The sequence below is a fragment of the Eumetopias jubatus genome, unplaced genomic scaffold, assembly GCF_037043125.1.
Source record: "Eumetopias jubatus isolate StellerSeaLion01/CBP00866 unplaced genomic scaffold, mEumJub1_p1.0 scaffold_10, whole genome shotgun sequence".
Lineage (NCBI taxonomy): Eukaryota > Metazoa > Chordata > Mammalia > Carnivora > Otariidae > Eumetopias > Eumetopias jubatus.
In genome coordinates, this window is record NW_028274816.1 from 57,843,298 (window position 1) to 57,867,600 (window position 24,303).

Below are 24,303 nucleotides of genomic sequence, written 5' to 3' on the forward strand. Positions count from 1 at the left end.
CGCCCTCTGGTGGACAAGGCGCCGCGTTCGCTCCTTCATAGGTCCAACAGACCCCATGTCCGAGGTCATCCTTCTACCTTTTCACCTCCTCACCATCTATCTACCCCTGTCTCCCTACCAAATTCAGTCCATTCTAACCACACTGATCTCCTCGCTGTTCTTCCAACATTTACCACTGAGGTTCCTCCATTTACCTATCCTCCTAGGACTCGCTATGGAAGGAGAGAAGTGTCGATCATGCATTAACGCAACATTCATTGAGTTCCTTCTAATTCTAAAGCATCATCACACCACAGGGGCATACATTCAACGAAGTAACACTGGATACCAGACACTGCCAGAGGAGGATTCTAACTCAGCTAGGGGAGATCAGAGAAAGCTTTAAGTTTGGAAAGCTTCCCAGAAAAAGCTCACTGAAAGGAATGACTTGGGAGGGGGCGGAGGGAAGTGTCCACGGGAGAGGAAACAGTACGTGCCGAGTCAGGAAGTGGGACAGTCTGGCGTGAATGTGACCTGAAGCACCACATTCCAGGAACAGGAGGATCGTCAGGACGAGAGGTAGGAGAGGCCAGAGATGATGGCATGTGTCAGGTTACCAACGGACTCGTGAAAGGCGCCCTGGGAGGGCAAGACAATTAGACACTTTCTGGGTTTTACTGGAGGAGATGATACTGAGTAGAGGGAACAGCGGAAACTAAGAGAAGGTTCAACACACAGGTGTGGTCAGGACACCCTTCGGTGTGACGGGATTGAGTGAGAGGAAGGACGGGAATAAAATGAGGCATAGGGACGTCTGACTTCAGCTCAGGTCATGATCGTGGGGTCCTGGGATAGACCCCTGCATTGGGGGGGGGGGTCCCTGCTCAGCAGGGAGTCTGCTTCTCCCTCTCCTTCTGCCCCTCCCCCCGCTTGTGCTCTTTCTCATTCTAATTAAAAAAAAAAAAAAAAAAAAGAGGCATCAAGGGGGCCACACCAAACATGGCCTGGGGTGCTAGGCTGAGGGGCTGGGACCTTCTCCTGGGACCCTGGGGAGCCAAGGAGGGGATCTGAAGAGGAGAGGGGAGGGTCAGCTCGGGGACAGTGTGGGACAGGAGGGGAGAGACTGGAGGCCAGGAGGCCGGGGAGAGGATCTGGAGGGGGAGAGGCTGAGGCCGAAGCTAGAGCAGTGACTTCGCTGTGACTCCAGGACCCAGTCCAATGTCCCTCTTTCCTCCCACTCCCCTTGCACTCCTAAGTCAGACACAGAACAAAGGCAAAAATCTTTTATTTCAATTTCAGAGAAGCCCCCACCAGCCTCTTCTCTCCACCTGGAAACAGAGAAAGAAACCCAGTCAAGAAGCCACCGACAGAAGAGGCATGGCCACCATCAGTTGCTGAGGAGAGACAGAAAAAACAGAATGAGGATTCAGGACCAGGAGTCCAGGCCCCCCGGGGCCCCCCCGCTTCCCTGCACACCTCCCCCTAGCCCCCCAGGTACCTTTCTCTTCCGATGGAAGGCTGCCTTGCTCTCCTTGGAATTGATCCGCAGGGGGATATGGGCATCCAGATGGTACAGCTGCTGGGGGCCCCCCATCACCAGGCGGTTCTCCCCGATCTCCAGCGACAGCCCCAGAGCTCCATCCTGAGAATATAGTGAAGTAAGCCCACCTTCCCTTCCCAGCAACAAGGCAATAATCAGGCGGACCGGGGAGAAAAGGCTCCTGTGTCGGGACACCATATGGAAAGGGCCTAACCCTCCAGGACAAAGATGAGAGACAGTAATTACAAGTCCCCATGACTGAGCACTTACAAAGTCAAGCCGCCTCAGGACAGCTCCCAAAGTGGGCCCGAAGGACCCACGGCAGGCCGCTGTACTCAGTCAGGGGGCAGGACTCACCAGGCTCCCACAGGTCTGGCAATGAGCCCCGCTCACTCCCCCTCAGAGACCCCAACCCTTCCAGACCTTTCTCCAGCTCTGCTCAAGCATGCACTCACCAGTTTAGGGAGGTCAATTTCAGCCAGGAGGAGGTCAGGGGCTTCCAGCCAAAGGTTCAGGTGAGGCTTCTCGCGGCTGGGGAGGAACAAGACCCCAAACTGAGGAGAGCCCACCAGGTCCTTGCCAGGGCTCATCCTTTCCTTCCTCCCGCCTCTGAGCCCTGCTGCCTCGGGGAGCCTTCTCGGTGGGAGTGCTGCTTCTCCCCTCTCTGGGTTCCCAGAGCCCCCAGGCCACTGCTTCCTATGGGGAGGGAGAAACGTGAAAGAGAGAACCCATGGAAGGCGCACCGTTCCTCAGGTCTCAGGGAGTCAGGAGTATACAGGTTTCCCAGCTCCTGGATCCGAGGACGCTGCTGGGAGCGGATATTTTGCTGGGAGATGGAGCCCAGGAAAGGCCGGTTCTTCAACATGCGCCACTCTGCGGGTAGGAAGCTCGGGGTCAAAGGTGGCATGGGTCAGGGCTCCCTTTGCTTCCACAGGGGTCATGACAGCCAGAGTCTCAGGGGAAAAGGCGCGCTCCTCCAAGGATGCCAGGGATCTGGCCACACCCCCAAGCTTGGCTTTAGGAAATCTGCCCACCTTAGTCCTGCCCTTCCCGGGGTATATCCGCCACCGCCCCCGCCCCCCCCACCCCCGGCCCCCTCCAAAAAATCTGTCCCGGGAGATGCTCCTGGCTCCGCCTCCTGGCTATCCAGATCCCGGCCCTTATCTGGTTTCTGGGTCAGCCCCGCCCACATCCCCAACCTTGAGAAGCCTCGCCTTCTCCCTATAATCCACAGCCTAGGGACCAAGAAAATCCCTGCCCACACTAGCCCCACCTTTCCCAAGGGCTGCCCCCAAGCTGCTCCGGCTCCTCTAGTCCCGCCCCGCACCTGGATTCAGCTGCAGACTGTATTTGTCCTCAAGGCCCTCCCTGGCGATGGTGACCACGAGCTCTCGCAAGAAATCGCTGTTCTAGGAGTGAGAGAGGGAGGCTGCGGGAGGGCTCCAGGTGGAGGGAGAGGCCCCGGCCCAGGCCTCACCCGCAGCCCCGCCCCCAACCTGCATCCTCCGGTAGAAGTCGCTGTTGACCGCTACGTCGTAGGCGGTACAACCCTGGCCTTCTGTGGGGAGAGAAAGAGGGTGAGACCCCCAGCGCTCCGAGGGAACCCCACCGCCGGATACAGACAAGGCAAAACCAATAACGGCCGCAGCCGCAAGAACCAGAGAGACCCAGAGACAATTAGAAAGTAAGGGCTCAAGACTCGCACTTGCCAGTCTGGAATCATGCCAGCCTCGTCTCTTCCTCTCGGGTCCTTTCCCACCACGTCCCAGCGCTGACCTCGCCCCTTCCCTGCACAAAGCCCTCCCATGGCTCCCCAGCGCCCCAGAGGAAGGTATGTGTCCTTCCGGCGCATGGCGTTGAAGACCCTGTGTGGTCTGCCCCTCCCCCCCTGGAGATAAGCTCACTCCTCTGTTACTGTAGGACCCAGTCCAGTGTCCCTCTGGTCACTGGGGGGATCTGGTCCCTTTAAATTTCCTCCAATCTCTCTTGATTACTGACCAACCCAATTCAATCACTGCAGCCTCTGGACTCCTCTGTCCCTTCCGCCTAGAACCCTCTTCTCTGTCTTGGCCTGATGAACTCCTCTGGTTCCTTCACATCTTATATCTGACTGACACCTCCTCCTCCAGGAAGCTTTCCCAGACCCTTCAGTTTGGGTGAAGAGCCCCTATCAGAGCAGCACAAATCATACCATATTGAAACCGCATCTGTCCCCTCCACCCTCAATCTAAGACTAGGAGTGTCTCAAGGGCCAGTTCTGGGTATGATCAGTCCCCAGGGCACTGCCCAAAGCCTGGTCCCAGGAGGCTTCAGGGGACACATGTGATTTGAAACACAAGCATACAGAGTCAGAAACTCAAAAGAGACAGGTGAGACAAAGCTGAGAGAGATGGGGAAGAAGGGTGAGGAAGGAAACAGGAACAAGAGTGAGCGCTGGTCTGGCCAGCTGAGGAGGACACCTGCCCAGCTCGCCCTCACCATGGCGTAGGGCAGGGGGAAGTCCAGCCTGGCCAGGTGGGCAGGACCAGGACCGTCCTGTGCAGCAGGCACTAGAGGCCCAGGAAGCTGGGCATATGTCACAGAGAAAAGGATAAGGTCAGGAAGGCCAGATTTCTGGGTCCTGAAGGAGGAGGGTCCTGGGCCCTGGATCTTGGATCCTCGGGAAGAAAGGACCCAGGGAGCTAGATCCCTGGGTCCTCCGAGGGCACTGACTTGCATCCAGTTCGGCGTGCGGTTCTCCCAGACTCATGGGGATGCGAAACCCGGCTTGGTCTTCCTCCAGCATCTGAAGCAGCTCGTCCTCAGTCACGTCAGCCGGAGGAGGGATGGAAGGAGAGTGACAGATGTTGATGAACACCTTCCCTTCGGGTGAGTTGGTCTTTATGCAGAAACCTGGCGGACATGGGTCTGTCCTGAGCGTCTGCCTCTGCACACGTCTGGGTTTCCAGCTATCCCCTCTTCAGTCCCAGGTCTTCCCTTGATCTGCCCCTCTTTGGCCCCTTCTCTTGATCAGTCCTCTGTTTTCGGGGTCTGCTCCCCGCTCCATCCCCTGGGAGCTCTGCGTCTCTTTCTGTCCTTGAGCCTCTGTCCCCCAGTCATGCCTGTCCTCCTCCTCCTCTCTTTACATCTTGGTCCCTTCCCTGCTCTCTCTGGATCTCTGTCACAACCCCCGTCAAGGCCTCTGTACCCCATTATTGTGCCTCTCTCTTGCCTCCTCTCTCTGTGTCCCCTGCCCCCAGTCTCTGTCCACCGCTCTCTAAGACTCTATCCCCCTCTCTCTGGGTTTCTGCCTTTCTCACCAGGCTGCGGTTGGATCTGTGTAGATTCTGGTCTGCTTGTCTGGGCTTGCTGGAGCTCCTTGGAGGCCTGTGTGAAGGAAAACAACCACCTCTGTGCTCTCAGACCCTCATTTGTTCTTCAAAGGTTTGTCGAGGAATTTTATGCATATGAGATGTGCACAAAATAGGACATACTATGTCTCTCTCCTCCTCTGAGGACCCCAAAGAACAACCCCAACCCCACTCTGCATTTCTTCCAAAGCCTAGAAAACTTGGGAGTCAAGCAACTACAATTCCATGTAGTGCGTTCTGCGAATGTAGTGCCATCTCTGAGCACCCACGGGCGTGCATACACACGTGCGCGTGCCGCGCGCGCACACACACACATCCCCCGAACACCCAGGGACCCGGGAGCGGGTCAGTCCTCACCTGCAGCAGCAGCTCCTCGAAACGCTCGGTCTCAGCGCCCATCTTCTCTGTCTCGCTTAACTCCGGCACCAGCAGCTTCGAGTCCGCCATGGCCCTGAGGAAAAGACCTAGGCGTCCTCAGTAACCCCGACGTAGGGGGGGAAACCCTGGCCAGGATCCGAACTGTAGGGCCTGCTGCCGGACCCACAACCGACTCCTGACGCCCACTATCCTGTATGAAAATCTAAGAATCTGGCCTGAGACTGTAATTCCACTCAGACCAGATACGGTTGTCCAATCTGTTGGGAGTCAACAGTTCCAGATGCTCTCCAAGTCCTGTGAGCTAAACATATAAACGACAGCCACACTTCCAGCCTCTGTAACCAAGGACTTCAGCAGACCACGCTTCCTTCTACCTCAAACGCTCAGACAGCAATCCGGCAACCGCACTACGTTCCGACCAATCATAGTCTAAGGCGGAAGCCACGCCTCTCACCCCAACCAATCAAAACTAAATCCCAAACCTAATTTCTGAATGCCACACTTCCTGTGTCGATTAAAGCTATACTTCTCTTTCCAGACCACATCTGGCCAAGCTACTGGACAGCCCAGGCTGGCACACTTTCAAAACCTTAATTTCAACGTCCATCCTAAAAAGACTCCCTTCTGACCTCTGAACTACCGCTTCGTCCCAGAGCTCGATTCGATTCTCTAGTAAATTTACTTCGGGCTAAAAGCTGAACTTCCTGCCCTCAGTATGAACAGAGTGGAGAGAAGATACACCAATACGGTTACCCTTCTAAATCTGGAGTCTTGCTAACTATTTGCAAGACACCGCATTTTCTTCCCGTCCCCGCCCGCCCGCCTCGCTCTGAGGATTGCGCATGCTCCAAATCACATTTCCAACTAGGGCATATGGGCGAGGCCATCGTGTCCAAGGCGGGGTTACGCTCTCTCCCGTAGCCCCGCCCCCTGCGCTGGAGTGGGCGGTGCTGCCCTTCGACCTCAAGGTGCCTCTGGGCAGAGCGCCCCGCATTTCTGGGTGGAAAGCAGCCCGGGCGGGTGATGGCTGCGACGCGCGAAAGGCCTAGCGCCCGAGAGATCTTCGTCACGCTGGAATACGGACCGGTTCCTGAGAGCCACGCATGCGCGCTGGTGAGGGCCTGCCGTTCGGCGCTGCCCATCCCCCTCCCCAGGCCTCCGGGTCCCGTTTGGCACGCGACTCCCGTGATCCACCGCGGCAGCTCAGCAGCTCCGCCCTTCTCGGTTCCCGTGACTCACGCAGCCCCTTTAGGACCCACCCTTGAAGGGCGTTCCCTTGATCCTTTGCGGCCGCTGCTTCTTTAACCCTTGAGTCTCCCCCCCCCCCCGCTTGTTTCGGAGTAGTTCTCGTACCCCTTGCGCCGAACTTCGCGGCGGTGTTTCCCCGATACCTCCGAGCCCCCGGAGGGGCTCCTGTGATTCTTCAGCGTCCCCCCCCGAACCTCCCGTGATCCCCAGGGACTCGGAATTCCTGTGGGGGCGCCCTTGATCTTCCAAAGACCCTCAGACTCGCCATGGACTTCCGTGATTCCTCAGGACATCGTTCTGTGGCTCTCATGGCCCACTGAATCCCACCCCCTGAACTCCTGTGGGGCCTCCCGTGGTTCCTCAGGGCCCCCATCAATACTTGCGGGGCTCCTGGGAGCTTGGGAACCTCGGGATAGCTCAGAATTTAAATCACCTACAGCCCCTCAGAATACCACCCTCGTGGGGCTCCCATAATTCTTCAGCGCCTCTTCAAGTCCTCAGGAGGCTCCTGTGATCCCTCGGGGTCCCCCAGACCACCTCTTGTGGTTCCTGTGAATAAGTAGGGTGCCTCGAATATTCTGTCATTACCTAGGCTCCTCAGAACTCCTTCCATGGGGCTCTCCTGATCCCACCGGGATCAGCCAGGAAGGAGAAGCTTAGGCTGGAACAATGGAAGAAGATGAAAATAGAGCCTGGAGCGGGCTGTGGAAGTGGATAGATGGATAGGAGGGGAAGAGGCAGAGATACAGGAGGAACGGTGTGGGAGTTGAGGGGGCAAGGCAGTGTCTGGGGTCTGGCTGTCTCTGTCTGTCCCCCCCCACCACCACCACCACCAGTGGTGATCCCAGGAGAACTAGGGTTTCGAGGAAAGACCCTGAATTTGGTTATCACATGGTGAGAGTGTGAGGGACCCGGGGACAGCCTTGGGCTTGTGTAGGCGTCAAACGATACCTGGGCTCAAGCCTTCAGGTCTGGAGACAGGGATCTGGGAGTCACCAGTGTAGAAATATAGCTGAACTGTGGGAATGAGGATCTAGGTCAGAGGACAGACAATGCCCACACTTGGAGGTTGGCTAGAGATGGAATATACTGAAATAGCAATAATGTGATCATAGCTTATATTTATTGGGAGCTCTCTGTGTGCAGTGTGATCTCATTTAATCCCCAGAACAGCTGTGAGAGGGGATTATTGTCATTATTTTAGTGATAGCACACGGAGGCTGAAAGGGGTAAGCAAGTTTCCTATGGTCAACACAGTTTAAAAGAGGTGAAGCTGAGATTTGAACCTGAGCCCCCGGATTCCACAGCCCGTGGTTACCCCACTGCCTCCCAAGCAAAGGTCTCAACCTTCCAATGTGTGGGCCAGACTCGACCAACAAACTGTTTTCTTTGGCCTGTACTTTATTTTTGAAAATGTGAATTAGTGGTCAACTAATTCCCTGTAAACACCCAGGAGGATTCCAGCTTCTTTTGAAAATAAAATCCCAAAATTTGGCAATGTTTGCCTTACATTCCCTGACAAAAATCATCTGGATTCAATAGTGACTGTCTTTTTAGGCAAGTCATGAGTTCCCAGTCTCCACCAGCCCCTCTTCTCACACTAACATGACTTGCCAGGACCCTGTGGACATTCCTTTAGGGTTTTCTTTTTCTTTCTTTTTTTTTTTTTTTTAAGATTTTATTTATTTATTTGAGAGAGAGAGAATGAGAGATAGAAAGCACGAGAGGGAAGAGGGTCAGAGGGAGAAGCAGACTCCCTGCTGAGCAAGGAGCCTGATGTGGGACTCGATCCCGGGACTCCAGGATCATGACCTGAGCGGAAGGCAGTCGCTTAACCAACTGAGCTACCCAGGCGTCCTAGGGTTTTGTTTTTCTCGGGCGGGAGGAGTTTTCAAACTTCCACGGAGTCGTTGATACTGTTACTTACCTACCCCTCAGCTTCAGGAATCGCCAACATTTGGTCCAATGTCTTCTGTTGTTTTCTCTTTTTTTCTGGAATGATTTAAATTCCAGATGTCGTGTTAGCTTCCCAGAAATATTTGAATTCCCATAACCACCTAGCCTTTTTTTTTTTTTTTTGAGAGAGGGCTCGAGCAAGTGTGCAGGCAGGGGGAGGGGCAGAGAGAATCAAGCAGTCTCCACGCCCAGCACGGAGCCCAACAAGGGGCTCGATCTCACAACCCTGGGCCGAAATCAAGAGTCAGACACTTAAACGACTGAGACACCCAGGCGCCCCCACCTAGCCACTTTTCACACTTCACATTAGCGGTCTTTTTTTTTTAGATTTTATTTATTTATTTGTGAGAGAGAGAGCACAAGCAGGGGGAGCAGCAGGCTTCCCGCTGAGCTGGGAGCCCGAGGCGGGACTTGACCCCAGGACCCTGAGATCATGACCTAAGCCGAAGGCAGACGCTTAACCCACTGAGCCACCCAGGCATCTCAGTGGTCATTATTTAATATCATCCAATGTCCAGCTCATGTTCATACACCCCCAACTGTTTCCAAAATGTGTCTTTCTCTAGGGGTATTTGAATTGGAAACTTCTGACTCACCATTTGACTTCAAAGAAAAAGGAGAAGGGCCAGTTGGCAGGGTAATAGGAAAATCGGGAGAAGTGGCTTTGAGATGCTAAGAAGAGAGCAGTTGTAGAAGGAAAAAGTGGGAAGCATGTCTCGGATTTTGCCAGGATTTAAGGAAGACAGGACCAGGGAGAGAGACATGGAGCAGACGTGGAGGGCGAGGTGCAGTGGGATTAAGAGGCAATCCTACATAGGGCTGTTCTGAGTATATAATGTGCATTGAAGCATTTAATCCTCACCACAGCCCTGTGAAGTAGAGAGGGGCTGTGATTATCCCCATCTTCCAGATGGCTTAGCCAAGCCCAGAGTATTGTAACACCCTGGCTGAGGTTGCACAATAAATACCAGAGCCAAGATTCAAAATCCTAGCTCCAGAGACTCAGTCCCATTTGCAATGCCTGTGTGCTCTGCGTTGGGCTCAGGTAGACATGGCACAGTCAAATAAGGCTGTGCTTGGCAGGCCTGTGTCTTCAGCGGGGGTCCATACTGCTCCCCGAAGTGACGACCACAGAGGTGGGAGGGAACGCCATCACACGGCCAGGTGCGGGAGCCACCTGGCTTAGAAGCCCCACCTTCCAAAAAGAACCCAGTACTGCCTGAGAACAGTGTCATGGGCATTGCCTCCAGGGTTGTGACAAGGTATGTACCCAATCACAGGAATGCAGAGCGATCCAGAAAGCCCCAATGCCCTGGCTTCCCATTGGATCCTTATGGCGTGTTCCCAGTTTTCCCAGTCAGGTGCGGTGGACCATTCAGGAGTCATTGTTGCCTGGTAATGCAGCTGAATTGTCTCAGGTGTCTTGAGAAATAGGAAATTCACCTGAGGTCATTTCTCCACGGAGGAGAAAGGGTTTTATTAAGCCACATTTCAAAGTCAGTAGGACAGGGGCGCCTGGGTGGCTCAGTGGATTAAGCGTCTGCCTTCGGCTCAGGTCATGATCCCGGGGTCCTGGGATCGAACCCCAGTAATGGCTCCCTGCTCAGCAGAGAGTCTGCTTCTCCCGCTCCCGCTCCTCCTGCTTGTGCTGGCTCGCACGCTCTGTCAAATTTTTAAAAAAAGAAGCAATGTCAGTAGGACAGCCCTCACATATCTCTCTGGTGAGAACGTAAAACAGCTTGGCGGTTCCTCCGTAAGTCACTCGTGGAGTTGTCATATGACCCAGCAATTGCCCTCCTGGGTGCAAATGCCTAGAAGTAAAGATGGGTGTTCGAACAAAAACTTGCACATGCATCTTCGAAGCAGCACTATTCACAATAACCAAAAGGCAGAAACAAACCAAATGTGCATCCACTAGTGATAAATGGAGAAACAAAATGTGGCCTATCCCGACATTGGAATATTATATAGCTGTAAAAAAGGAAAGGGGGGTTTTGCTGTTATTGTTTTTTAAGAGAGAGAGAGAAGACGGGGAAGGGCTGAGGGAGAAAGAATCTTAAGCAGGCTCCACGCCCAGCATGGAGCCCAATGCGGGGCTCGATCTCACAACCCTGAGATCATGACCTGAGCCGAAATCAAGAGTCGGATGCTTGGGGGGTTGGGGGATGGGTTAGCCCGGCGATGGGTATTAAGGAGGGCACGTATTGAATGCAGCCCTGGGTATTATATGCAAACAATGAATCATGGAACACTACATCGAAAACTAGTGATGTAATGTATGATGACAACATAACATAATAAAGTTAAAAAAAAAAAAAGTCAGATACTTAACCAACTGAGCCACCCAGGTGCCCCAGGAATGGAGTGTTGATACATGCTACAACTGGATGAACCTCAAAAACAGCATGTTGGGTGAAAGAAGCCAGCCAAAAAAGTCACAGATTGTAAGGTTCCGTTTCTGTGAAATATCCAGAGTAGGCAAATCCACAGAAACAGGAAGCAGATTAGTGGTTGCCAGGGGCTAGGGGCAGGGGGAAGGGAGAGTGACTGCCTAATGTGTACAAAGTTTCCTTTGGGGGGGGATGGAAATGTCCTGGAATGAGACTGTGGTGATGATGGCACGTCCTAAATGCCGTTGAATTGTACTACACTTGAAAATGGTTAACGTGATGAGTTTTAGGTTATAATGTATTTTACGTTTATGGGTTATTTTCCTTCTACACAGGAGAAGAATTAGCGGGGGGGCAAAGGGGTGCAGGTGTCCCTCTCCCAGAGGATTCTAGTTAGGAATTGACCTCCCCCAGCTGCCTCCCAGACCCCATTCCAAACTGTCTTCACCTCCCACAGGCCTGGCTGGACACCCAGGACCGACACTTGGGTCACTATGTAAACGGGAAGTGGTTAAAGCCAGAACACAGGAACTCAGTGCCTTGCCAGGATCCCATCACAGGTATGAGGTGTCCCCCAGCTGCTAGGGTAGGGAGAGGCGTCTATACCCCCAGCTGTACCAACAACAGCACCCCATTCCCTTTGCTCAGGACCCTGAGGCCAGGGAGTAGCCAGTGGGGGAAGAAGGCCAGGATTGCTGGCTCTTCCTGTTAGCAGTCATCCTAATTATGATTCCAAGTCCCTGTGAATGCTTCTTGAAGTCACTCTACTAAGATCCCTTCTTTGATTACGGGAGACAGCCAGAGCAACGACCAATAGGGTTATAATAGAGCGGGGCTGGGGACCAGCTTTCCTGCCTTGGGGTGCGCCCGGGCTCTGGAAATCTTAGCCCCCTCCAGTTCTGACATGGGCTCCCCCCCTTCCCGTCTGGCGTCCCTCCATTCATCTCCCCAGGAGAGAGCTTGGCCACTTGCCTCCAGGCACAGGCTGAGGATGTGGCCGCGGCCGTGGAGGCAGCAGGGACTGCGTTCGAGAACTGGAGTGGACTCCCTGGAGCCTCTCGGGCTCAGCACCTGCTCAGGTGACGCAGTTGAGGTGTGGGCCTTGGGAGGTGGGGAAGGACTCCATCCCCCAGCATCCCACTTGAGACTGTTGGAACAAAGACTCCATTTCCCGATATGTCGCTGAATTACTTGTAGCTAAGGCTTATGACCAGCATGCCTTTGAGCCTTTAGCAGCTAAAAAAATCCATACACCGGGGCTGGTGATGAGAAAGCTGTTTCCCAGAATAGCCCTGGGGCTCATCGAGGTTCCATTTTCCTGGCCCCAGTGCCCATTTTCCAGCATACTCTTGGGGCAACTAGAGACAAAGTTTCCATTTTCTAAAAGAACAATTGAGATTAGAGGTTCAACTTGAATTTCGCAGCACCTTTGGGGGTCGCTGGTGGCCACAGTCTTCACATGGCCCTTTCCGGTTTTGTGGTTCTCCGACTACATTTCCCATAAATCTTTGGGGCTCTCCGCCCCTGGTAAATGATGGGGATGCCCCCAGGAGATCGTAGGGGTTGTAGTCCAAGTACGTAGGGGGTGTCCCAGGACTGTGTGACTGAAGGGCAGTGGGAAATGACTCTCCCCCTGGCTTTCTCTGCAGACTGGCCAAGATGATCCAGAAGCACCAGCGGCTGCTGTGGACACTGGAGTCCCTGGTTTCCGGGCGAGCCGTACGAGAGGTTCGAGACGGGGATGTCCCACTGGCCCAGCAGCTGCTCCAGTACCATGCTGTCCGGGCGTACACCCAGGAAGAGGAGCTGGCAGGCTGGGAGCCCATGGGTGAGAAGCAGGAGTCCTGGCCCCCAGCCCCTTCCTCCCTCATGACCTAGCAGTACGTGCCCCAGTCCCTTTATTTGTTCTTACAGGAGTAATCGGTCTCATTTTGTCACCCATGTTCTCCTTCCTTGAGATGATGTGGAGGATTTGCCCTGCCCTGGCTGTGGGTAATTGTTGGGCTGGGTCTGAGGGAGGAGGGGTCTGGGAGACCTGGACTCCTAGGTCTGAGGGAGGAGGGACTGGGCCTGGGCTCCTGGGTCTGAGGGAAGAGGGGCTGAGGGCTTGGACCCCTGGGTCTGAGGGAGGAGAGCCTGGGGGTCTGGACCCCTGGGTCTGAGGGAGGAGGGGCTGGGGGTCTGGACCCCTGGGTCTGAGGGAAGAGGGGCTGAGGGCTTGGACCCCTGGGTCTGAAGGAGCAGGGACAGGGGGGCCTGGACCCCTGGGTTTGAGGGAGGAAGGGGCTGGGGGTCTTAACTCCTGGGTCTGATGGAAGAAGGAGCTGGGACCCCTGGGCCTGAAGAAGAGGGCTGGGGGCCCAGACTCCGGGGTCTTTGAGCCGCCCACCTTTTCCAGGCTGCACTGTGGTGGTCCTCGTGCCGCCAGCCTCCCCGACGCCCCTCCTCCTGGCCCAACTGGCAGGGGAGCTAGGCTCGTTCCCAGGAATCCTCAATGTGATCAGTGGCCCTGCCTCCCTGGGGCCTGTCCTGGCCTCCCATCCTAGAGTCCAGAAGGTGACCTTCTGTGGATCCGTCGAGGTATCTTTCGGGTTGGGAGGGGGACAGGATGTGGCTGGGAGGCCGAAAGGCCCCTCTCTTGGCTGAATCTGGCGGGGGTCCTGCAGGAAGGACATGCCCTTCGGCGGACCCTGGCAGGCAAGGGTGCCGAGCTGGGCCTGGCACTGGGGGCTGAGTCGCTGCTGGTGCTGACGGAGGCGGCGGATGTGGACTCGGCCGTGGAGGGCGTCGTGGATGCAGCCTGGTCCGACCGCAGCGCGGTAAGGCCCGTGGGCCCGTGGGCCCCCAAGTCCTGGGGGTCGTGCGTGTCCGTCTCCAGACCTCAGGGCCTCGTGTCTCTCCATCGATTGTAATTTTCAGCTCTTTGTGTCTCACGTTCTCTCTCTGCGGGGCTCCTCGTTACCTCTGATTTCTGAATCTCCACGTCCCGCTGTCCTGTTTCTGTAGGGGGTCATGTTTCTTGTTCTTAAAGATTCTCTCCACTTTTCTGAGTGTGCATGTCCCTAGTTTTCCAACCTTTGTCTCCACTCTGAATCACCAGCTTCTGTAACTTCACCTCCTGCCTGGATGTGGAGCCCTGGTGGGTCTCTAGGGTTCCCAGCCGCTGCTCCTTGACCCTCCTCTGATGTGTGTATGTACGTCCCCATGTCCCGGCCTCTGTGGGATCCTGTCCACTCAAGGCGGGCCCTGACTTTGCCTGCCCTGACATCCCTCTTCCTAACAGGGGGGACTCAGGCTCCTCATCCAGGAGTCTGTGTGGGACGAGACGATGAGGCGGCTCCAGGAGCGGATGGCGCGGCTTCGGGGCGGTCGAGGACTGGATGGGGCCGTGGACATGGGGACTCGAGGGGCTGCTGCACGTGACCTGGCCCAGCACTATGCGCATGAGGCCCGGAGTCAGGGCGCACAGGTGAGCAAGGGGCACAGCCTCCAGGGTGCCAGGGGAGGACAGACCTGGAGACCTGACTCCTGGGTCTGAGGGAGGGGAGATTGGGCCTGGGCTCCTGGGTCTGAGGGAGGAGGGGGCTGGGGGCCTGGGCTCCTGGGTCTGAGGGAAGGGAGACTGGGCCTGGGCTCCTGAGTCTGAGGGAGGAGGCAGCTGGGGGCGAGGACTCCTGGGTCTGAGGGGGGAGGGGCTAGAAGTGAACTTGTTGATCTGTTCCTTTCTCTCCAGGTTTTCCAGGCTGGTGACAGCCCATTCTTCCCCCCAACTTTGGTCTCTGACCTGCCCCCGGCCTCCCCATGTGCCCAGGCAGAGGTGAGCCCTCTAGGGCCCTGGAGATCCTATTCCGTCCACCCATCTGCAGCCAGACCTGAGCAGCAACACTACGTCTGCAGAGGCCCCAGTGGGGTGACCCCTGGGTCTGGGTTTGGGGGCTGCTAACTATTGTAGGCTGCTCCCCTAATGGCTGGGATGTTGGAGAGAGGAGCTGGCCAGGCCACCTGAGTTCCATCATCCCCCCTTCCAGGTGCCCTGGCCCGTGGTCGTGGCCTCCCCATTCCGTACAGCTAAGGAGGCCCTGGCCATTGCCAATGGGACGCCCCGAGGAGCCAGTGCCAGTGTGTGGAGCGAGAGACTAGGGCAGGCCCTGGAGCTGGGCTATGGGTCAGTCGGCACCCACTGGGGCACAAGAGGCAGCCTGTTGGGGGGCCCAAGCTTCTGCTCTTCCTCTCAGTCTTGAGGCCTCCATCCCCCTCTCTCCGGGTCTCTGCCCACTGCACCTCCCTGACTCCCGGCCCCCTGCGACTTTGCGTTCTTGCCCACGTCCCCCTCTCTCCCCACAGGCTCCAGGTGGGCACGGTCTGGATCAATGCCCACGGCCTGCGAAACGCTGAAGTGCCCACGGGTGGCTGCAAGGAGAGTGGGTCTTCCTGGCACGGGGGCGCCGACGTGAGTGCGCCCCTCCTCCGCCCCGTCATCACCCCCTTCAGCCACCTTGTGCCCTTTTGACACTGCTCCTCTTCCAGGGTCTGTATGAGTATCTGCGGCCCTCAGGGACCCCCGCCCGGCTATCTTACTTCTCTGAGAATCTGAACTATGACACCTTTGGCCTTGCTGTCCCTTCAACCCTGCCAGCTGGGCCCGAAATAGGACCCAGGTGAGCTGTCCCAGGGGCTGCAACTGTGAGAATCCCTGGGGGTGTGGAAGGGGAGAAGGGAAAGTTGTGGCAGGCTCCCCGTGGACTCTGGGGGGTGGTCATTAGAGCTATCTTGAGGGGTCCCTGGGTGCTGCCCAGAATTGCATTCTGGGTCTTGTGGCTCCACACCCAGCCCCTATGCCTAAGGAGAGTCTCGGTTCTGCTAAATGAAGGACTGTGCCCTCCCAGAGGCTCAGTGGGGTGGAGCATGGGGTCTGAGTGGACCTGGCCCCAGGACCCACCCCCACGCCTCACCCTGCTCCAGCCCAGCAACCCCTTATGGGCTCTTCATCGGCGGCCGTTTCCAAGCTCCTGGGGCCCGGAGCTCCAGACCCATCAAGGATTCACAAGGCAATCTCCATGGCTATGTGGCTGAAGGCGGAGCCAAGGATATCCGAGGGGCTGTGGAGGCCGCTCACCAGGCTGTCTCTGGGTAAGGGAAATCATGTGGGAAAACCCGGAGGTCATGGGACATTAGAGAGGGTGGTCTGAGACCCCCACGGGCTGATGGCGTGTGGGGTCTGGGTCCCGAGGACCAGTGGGTTATGAAGTCCGAGCTCCCAAGGCGGATGGGATTCGGGTCACGCCCCTTACTCCCCTCCCCAGGCAGATGGGCCATGGGGCCTGGAGCCCCATCATAGGGGCTGCCAACAGAGGAGGGACATCTAGAAAGGGCCAGGACCAGGAAGCTGACCCCTAATTTGTACTGTGTCTCCCCACACACACAGCTGGGCACGCCAGTCACCAGGGGCCCGGGCAACTCTGCTGTGGGCCCTGGCAACTGCCCTGGAGCGCCGGGAGTCTGCCCTCGCCTCGAGGCTGGAGAGGCTCGGCATGGAGCTCAAGGACGCCAAGGTGGAGGTAGAACTGAGTACGAGGCAGCTCCGGGCATGGGGCGCCCGTGCCCAGGCCCAAGGCCATGTCTTGCAGGTGAGAGGGTTCTGTGGGCCGGCAGACAGCTCGGACAGCCTGGGGTAGGGGTTAGAGCAAGGATTTGGGAGTGAGCCAGACTTGGGAAGAGAGAGAGAGAGAGAGAGAGCACACGAGCCAGAGGGCAGAGGGAGAGAGAATCTCAAGCAGGCTCTGTACTGAGCATGGAGCCTGACATGGGGCTGGGTCTCACGACCCTGAGATCATGACCTGAGCCTAAACCAAGAGTCAGACGTCCAATCAACTGAGCCACCCAGGTGCCCCTAATTCCTAGGTTTTAATCTGAGAACAGTAAAAGCATGTATGCATGCAAGGATTTACATCCAAATTTTATAGCAGCATTATTCATAGCAGCTGAAAACTGGAAACAATCTAGCAAGCGCCTGCCTGGCTCAGTCAGTAGCGCATGTGACTCTTGAACTCCGGGGGAGTGAGTTTGAGCCGCATGTTGGGCATGGAGTTTATTTTTAAAACAAATAAATACAATAAATAAAATAAAAAGTGGAAGTCATCCAAACATTCCTTGGTAGGTTAATAGATAAACAAAGTGTGCTACACCCAAAACAGTAGAATCCTACTCAGCGTTCAGGAGTGAACAGGCTATTCCGTGAATGAATCTCAAAAGGACTATGCTGAGTGAAAGAAACCAAATAAAAAAAAAAATAGCGGAGGGGCGCCTGGATGGCTCAGTCGTTAGGCGTCTGCCTTCGACTCGGGTCATGATCCCGAGGTCCTGGGATCGAGCCCCGCGTCGGGCTTCCTGCTCCGCGGGAAACCTGCTTCTCCCTCTCCCCCTCCCCCTGCTTGTGTTCCTTCTCTCACTGTGTCTCTCTGTCAAATGGATAAATAAAATCTTAAAAAAAAAAAAAAAATAGCAGAGACTATATGATTCTGTATCTAGAAAATTCTAGAAAATGGGCGCCTGGGTGGCTCAGTTGGTTAAGCGACTGCCTTCAGCTCAGGTCATGATCCCGAAGTCCCAGGATCGAGTCTCAAATAAATACAATCTTTTAAAAAAAAGAAAAGAAAATTCTAGAAAATACAAACTAATTTATAGTGAGCGGAAGCAGATCAGTGGTTGAGGACAGAGAGGGTTCAGTTAGAGTCAGGTGGGAAGGATCACGAAGGGGCACAAGGAGATTTTGGGGAGTGAAGTTCATTATCTTGATTGTGGTGATGGTTTCACCAATACATATAGATGTCCAAGCCTACCAAATTGGGGGCATCAGGCTGGCTCAGTTGGTAGAGCATAAAACTGTTGATCTCAGGGTCATGTGTTCAAGCCCCATGTTGGGCGTACAGTTACTTAAAAAAAATATATTATCAGTGTACTCTTTAAAATGCATGCAGTTTAGTAAACGTCAGTTGTATTCGGTAAAGTTTAAAAAAATTAAACACACACGTACGCAGAAACAAACCCACCGGCCAGGTTCTGAGCCCTCTACACATAGTAACTTATTTCATTTTAACAACAAAGCTCTGAGGTAAGCATCATTAGCCTCGTTTGAAAGATGGGAAACTGAGGCCCAGAGAGGTTAAGTACGGTCACATCCAAGGTCACACGGCTGGTGAGTGGCAGAGCCAACAGTCTGGCTCGAGTTTGCTCTGCACTATCACCCGATGAATCCTCTTTGGAGTCGTTATAGAGAAGCGAAGGGGGGGAAGGGGGAAAGGGGCAGATGACGAGGCTCCTGTGCCCGCTTGTCCCCACAGGTGGCAGAGCTGAAGGGCCCCGTGCTCCGGCTACGGGAGCCGCTGGGCGTGCTGGCCGTTGTGTGCCCTGACGAATGGCCCCTGCTTGCCTTCGTGTCCCTGCTGGCTGCCGCACTGGCCCACGGAAACACAGTGGTCATGGTGCCCAGCGGGGCCTGTCCCATCCCTGCCCTGGAGGTCTGCCAGGTACGGTTCCCAAAGCACCGGGGCCAGAAGATGGATGGAAGGTGTCCCGGGGCCTGCACTTGACCCAGCCCCTTGGTAACCGTGGTAACCCCAGTCGGCCACCCCCACCCCCAGTCCAAGCCTGCACTGCTCATGGACCCCGGGACCATTCTGTCCAGGCCTTGAGCGTTGGCCAGTCATGACCCGGGTCCCATTCCTTCCAGGAACCCCAAGGGTCCCCCCCAGATGCTCACTGCTCACCCAGCCTGTTGCTTGCAGGGTCTCTGACGCCCTTCCTGCCCAACCCTCTCTGCTGTCCCTTAGGATATGGCCGCCTTGTTGCCAGCCGGCCTGGTGAATGTGGTGACCGGTGACCGGGACCACCTGACCCGCTGCCTGGCCTTGCACCAGGACGTCCAGGCCCTGTGGTACTTCGGATCCGCTCAGGTACCCTTTGCTTTGCTGTCTCTTCAGCATCTCAAACCTCACCGACAGCCTCGTCCTTTTCTAGAATCAGGGCAGGGCCCCCTAGAGCTCCCGTTGCTAGGGAGGGAGAGACTCTTTGGCAACCGGTTTCTGAGATCCGGCCCCTTTAGATCCCCAGTTGCTAGGGAAGGGGATCTCCTTAGCGAAGCAGCGAGGGCCTCCTATCCCACCCGGCCCAAGACCTCATCTCACTGGATGACCCGCTGTTAAGGACCACACCCTGGTAGCAGAACCAGAGGCCCGCAGTCCACCCTCCTGATGGTAATGGGAACTCCTTGTCACCAAGAACATCAGGCCCCATTCCTTTGAACGTGGGCTGTTAATGGGGAGGAAATCCCCAGACACAAAGGTCAGCCTTGTTTCCCTTAGCATCTGGAAGGTCGGCCGACTACAGATTGAGCTTTGTAGCAACAGAGCCTAGGTCAAGCCAGCAGGCCCCTCAGTAATAGTCCTTGTTGCCAAGGAAACAGCTGCTTGGTGACCAAGCTGATGGAAGTGCTGATCCCCCTCTTCTCAATGCCAGGGCTCCCAGTTTGTGGAGTGGGCCTCAGCAGGAAACCTGAAGCCGGTGTGGGTGAACCGGGGCTGCCCTCGGGCCTGGGATCAGGAGGCCAAGGGGGCAGGCGCAGAGCTGGGGCTGCGGGCAGCACGGACCAAGGCCCTGTGGCTGCCCATGGGGGACTGATGCTCAAGTGCCACCTGCTGCATCTTGGCCAGAGGAGAGATGGACCCTGACAGACACCAAAAGCCTGGAACTTCCTTTTATTATGACTCCCATGCCCTCCAATAAACTCTGACCAACCTTGGCTGTGCTTCTGAGGGGAGGAAGTGGGGGAGTAGCAACTTCTGGTCTGCTTGAGGCCATCCGAGTTCTGAGACGCAGCAGCCAGGTGGGCTGGCTCCAGTACAACACAGTGTTCGTGAAACAGATAAAGGGAACTCTGAGAAACCCCAGGCAGGGCCCCAGGGCCTCTTGTCTCCCCCCCTGGTCTTCTCCATCCTGAGGCTCTCGCTCTTTGACTTTCTCTGCCAATGCGTTGTTTCAGGATCTGTGGTGTGCTGGTATAAAATAAAGCACAGTGGCTCTCTGGAATAAAATAAAGGCCCTGGTAAGTAACATTTGCCAATTCCCATGGTGTAAATGCTCCCACCATGTCAGGTTTCCAGCTCCAGATGAGTGAACAACAAACAGGCTGATAGAATTCCTGAATTTTTACCAGTCCATTCCCATGAGCCAATCTGAGCGGCTCCAGTACATCCCTGTTTTAGAATCCTTTTGGATGCCAGGAAGCCATTCACACTAGCTTAGGATAAGAGGGAAATTTCTGGAAGGCTACAGAGACCTCTTACAGAAAATAGGGCAAGACATGCATCTGAGGGGCCCTAGGTCCTGAGAACCCAAAAGTAGGCAAGAACCAGGACCGGTTCTTTCTCTGTAGGCACGTGACTTCTGGGGTCTTTCCTTCTTCCTTTGCTTTTTCTTTCTCTTTGATCTCTGGGGCTTTTCTTTAATTTTCTTTTCTTTTGTAATCTCTATACCCAACATGGGGCTCGAACTCATATCCCCAAGATCGAATCGGATGCTCCACTGACTGAGCCAGCCAGGCGCCCCATCTCTGGAGTTCTCTATCCCTACCTGCACCTCTTTCAGCGCCGTGACTTTAGGAAAGTTTCTTCACTGCTCTGCGCCTGTTTCCTCATCTGTAAAATGGGACTAACAGTTCCAACCAGGCTGGTTGATTCGATGTGTACCCGGGACACGCTTTATGACTGTTCGCTGTTCATTAGAGATTGATTCTGTCGTGAGGCAAATGAGAATAGGCAGCCAGCCTCCTGTCAGGATCTGACTAAGGCTGGGCGGAATAATTACCTCTCCCAGGATCTGGACGTTTGGAGAGGAAAGACAAGAATGAGAGAGCTGGAGGAAAGTCCCTGGAAGGCTCTAGTTCCTGTCTGTGGTTTGGCAGTTCCCTGCAGGATTCCATGGGCTGCCTCAGTGTCCTTCCTAGTAATGCTGTTGCTTTAACGAGCCAAAGGCAACAGCCAGCCAGGTGCACACACCCCCCAGCCCGGAACAGAGGCCAAGTGGCTGCTTCGGGGGAGAGGAAATCTGATTGGCCAGCCTGGGTCAGGCCTCTGCCTCTGAGCCAATCATCTCTGCGTGGGGGGGGGGCGGGGGGAGCGGAGCTCCTGGCCTGTGCAGCGGTCCAGTCCGGGAGAAGATACCCACTGAGCGCTCGCTGTGAGTGAGGCGCTGTTCTAGGTGCTGGGGAAGCCGCCGGGAGCAAGACCGCCGGGGTTCAGGAGCCGATGTGCTGGCGGGCGACAGGTGTATTAGGCTCCTGTGGCTGCTATAACAAAGTTGGTGGCTTAAGTAAAACAACACAAAGGCATTATCTTTCAGTCCTGGACGTCAGACGTCGAAATGGGTCTTACTGAGCGAAAATCAAGGTGTCAGCAGGGCTGCGTTCCTATCTGGAGCCCAAGGGGAGAATTGCTTTCCGTGGCACTTGACCTGCACCACTCTTTTTTTTTTTAAGAATTTATTTATTTGAGAGAGAGCGCCAGCGGGGGGGGGGGGGGGGCAAAAGGGACAGAGGGAGAAGCAGGCTCCTTGTTGAGCAGGGAGCCTGGATGCAGGCTCAATCCCAGGACCCCAGGACCATGACCTGAGCTGAAGGCAGACACTTAACGACTGAGCCACTCAGGCGCCCCCCTGCATCACTCTTCATTGCCAGCGGTGGCCACTCAGGTCTTTCATGGCATCGCTCTGACTGTGATCCTCTCGCCTCCCTCTTTCACTTACAAACACCTCTGTGATGACACTGGACCCACTCAACCCACAATAATCTCCCCATCTCAAGATAATTAAGTCATATCTGCAGAGGCCCTTTGGCCATGTGAGAGAACATTGACAGGTTCCAGTGGACGTCTTGAGGGACCATTATTCTGCCCACCACAAGGGGACAGATTGAAAACAAGTGATAATTGAGAAACATCTGTTCAGTGGGACAAGGGCGCTAAACCAGGCTGAACACGAAGTGAGGCAAAGAGGGCAGGGAGCAGAGATGGATGGTATAACAGGATGGGTGAGGCTTTGCTGCAGTAACAACCCTCAAACCTCTGTGGTTGGCAACCACAAAGTTCATTTCTTTTTTTTTTTTTAAGATTTTATTTATTTGACAGAGAGAGACACAGCGAGAGAGGGAACACAAGTAGTGGGAGAGGGAGAGGGAGAAGCAGGCTTCCCGCTGAGCAGGGAGCCCGATGCGGGGCTCAATCCCAGGACCCTGGGACCATGACCTGAGCCGAAGGCAGACCCTTAACGACTGAGCCACCCAGGCGCCCCTCACAAAGTTCATTTCTTGCTCACACTACTTGTCCATCGGGGGTGGCAGGGGCCCTCTGTTCATCAGAGCCACACAGGGACCTAGGCGGATGGAGCCCTGATTCAACATGGCTTTTGCCATTAGAGATCCACTCCCTACCCCGTTAATCCTCACCCAGAAGCGACACTTGTCACTGTCACTCTCATTGGCCAAAGTGAGTCATGTGACCATGCCTGAGTCACACAAGGTGGGGTCCTGGACTCCTGCAGGGAAGGACTGCCCGCGGATGGGGTGGCCAAGCAAGAGATTCAGAGAAGCACAGATGTGGAAGGGACCTTATATTTTCTCATTTACCACCTCAGCCCCCAGTTTGGAGTTGAAGAAATTGAGGCTTAGGGAGGATAAGGGGCTGGCCAAGCTCCCGCAGTGACCCAGCCAGGGCCACAAGTGACACTTGCCAGGCCTGATGCAACAAGACATATCCCCTGGGTCCTCTTGCATGCCTGGCCCGGGCAGGGCACAGCTGGAAGCATTGCAACAAGCCCCCAGCCTGTGCCAGGGAGACCCATAATCTGTGCAACTATGGAGGGGACACAGGACATTGGGGGACCCAGAGGAGGCCTCGTGCCAGGCTGGATTTGTAGCTGATGATCGAGGATCTTATCAAGGGTTTTGGTTGGGGGGGAAGGGAGGAGTTAAAGAGAAAGTGGGCCAGGTGGGGGCAGAAGGGCTGGAAATTTGTCCTAAGGGCAATAGGGAGCCACAGAAGGTGTGTGAGCAGAGGAGAGGTAGGCTCAGCTTTGGCTGGAAGACAGACATAAGCTAAGGCGACATGTACTATAATAACAGAAGAAGCTCAGGGCACTCGGGGCACCCAGAGATGGCACCCTACCCAACTTGAGTGTGTGTAGGTGAGGGAGGGAAAGAGGGTTGGTGGCTACCTTCCCAAGGAAGGTGCCATGGGTGTTGAGGGTTTTTTCCAGCTTTATTAAGGTATGATTGACAAAGATTATACATATTTTAGATGTACAACATGATTTTTAAGTGTACAAAACGTGATGACTTAATATACCTATATATTGTAAAATAGTTACCATAATCAAGTTAATGAACACATCCATCCCTTCACAGTTACCTTTTTGTGCATGATGAGAACACTTAAGATCCACTCTCTTAGCTCAATCAAACTGAAAACAAAATTCAGATATACCCAAAAGCAAAACAAAGACAAACTTCTAGGAAATTTCATATATAAAATACAGTGTTGATTTTTGTTTTGTTTTGTTTTGTTTAGAGAAATTTTTTTTTGAGAGAGAGAGGGAGGGAGCAGGGGCAGAGGGATGTGGAGAGAGAGACTCCCAAGCAGGCTCCACGCTCAGTGAGGAGCCCAACCTAGGACTCAGTCTCACGACCCTGAGATCATGACCTGAGCCAAAATCAAGAGTTGGATGCTTAACCAACTGAGCCACACAGGCGCCCCAATACAGTATTGTTATTTATAGTCACCATGCTATACATTGGATCCTCAGAACTTACTTTGTGCTTTTTGACCAACATCTCCCCATTTCCCCTACACGCACGCGCGCGCGCGCACACACACACACACACACACACACACACACACACACACACATACGCCCCAGCCCCTGGCAACCACCGTTCTAGTCTCTGGTTCTGTGAATTGACTTTTTTAGATTCCATGTGTAAGTGATACCTTACGATATTCATCTTTCTCTGTCTGGCTTATTTCACTTAGCATCACATCCTCCAGATGTATCCATATCATTGCAAACAGCAGGATTTCCTTCTTGTTATGGCTGAATGATATTCTATTGTGTGCGTACCACATTTCCTTCTTCCATTCACCCATCCATCAGCGGACACTTAAGCCTGATCTTGCTACTGTGAATAAGGCTGCAGTGAACAAAGAGATACCTCTTTGAGAGACTGATTTCATTTCCTTGGGACAAATATCCAGAAGTGGGATTGCTGCATCATATGGTAGTTCTATTATTTTCTTTATGTTTTTTTAAAGATTTTATTTATCGGAGAGAGAGAGAGACAGAGGCAGGCAGAAGGAGAAGCAGGCTCCCCGCTTAGCAAGGAGCCCGATGTGGGACTCGATCCCAGGACCCTGGGACC

At 54.7% G+C, this 24,303-nt stretch overlaps 2 protein-coding genes across 4 annotated transcripts; one reads left to right on the forward strand and one right to left on the reverse strand.

Annotated features, from left to right (window-relative positions):
* Positions 1-1,248: 1,248 nt before the first annotated feature.
* On the reverse strand, positions 1,249-6,409 carry PIH1D1 (PIH1 domain containing 1). 3 transcript variants are annotated; one of them, XM_028091653.2, is made up of 10 exons: positions 6,332-6,409; positions 5,227-5,320; positions 4,819-4,885; positions 4,232-4,411; positions 3,016-3,077; positions 2,847-2,928; positions 2,263-2,392; positions 1,975-2,050; positions 1,478-1,621; positions 1,249-1,373 (listed from the first exon to the last, which is right to left on the reverse strand). In XM_028091653.2, exons 2-10 carry the CDS (start codon positions 5,314-5,316, stop codon positions 1,332-1,334), a joined length of 873 nt encoding a protein of 290 aa, XP_027947454.1. In that variant the 5' UTR covers positions 5,317-5,320; positions 6,332-6,409; the 3' UTR covers positions 1,249-1,331. The 3 variants fall into 3 exon arrangements, with proteins under 3 accessions (XP_027947454.1, XP_027947452.1, XP_027947453.1); XM_028091651.2 differs by lacking the exon at positions 6,332-6,409 and adding an exon at positions 6,001-6,092; XM_028091652.1 differs by lacking the exon at positions 6,332-6,409 and adding an exon at positions 5,877-5,994.
* ALDH16A1 (aldehyde dehydrogenase 16 family member A1) lies at positions 6,177-19,638 on the forward strand. Its single transcript, XM_028091646.2, has 17 exons — positions 6,177-6,360; positions 11,299-11,401; positions 11,794-11,920; positions 12,491-12,669; positions 12,756-12,833; positions 13,240-13,421; positions 13,508-13,660; positions 14,125-14,310; positions 14,575-14,658; positions 14,870-15,006; positions 15,186-15,291; positions 15,369-15,499; positions 15,804-15,971; positions 16,267-16,468; positions 18,182-18,367; positions 18,671-18,793; positions 19,356-19,638. Exons 1-17 carry the CDS (start codon positions 6,271-6,273, stop codon positions 19,515-19,517), a joined length of 2,397 nt encoding a protein of 798 aa, XP_027947447.2. The 5' UTR covers positions 6,177-6,270; the 3' UTR covers positions 19,518-19,638.
* The last annotated feature ends 4,665 nt before the right edge of the window (positions 19,639-24,303 follow it).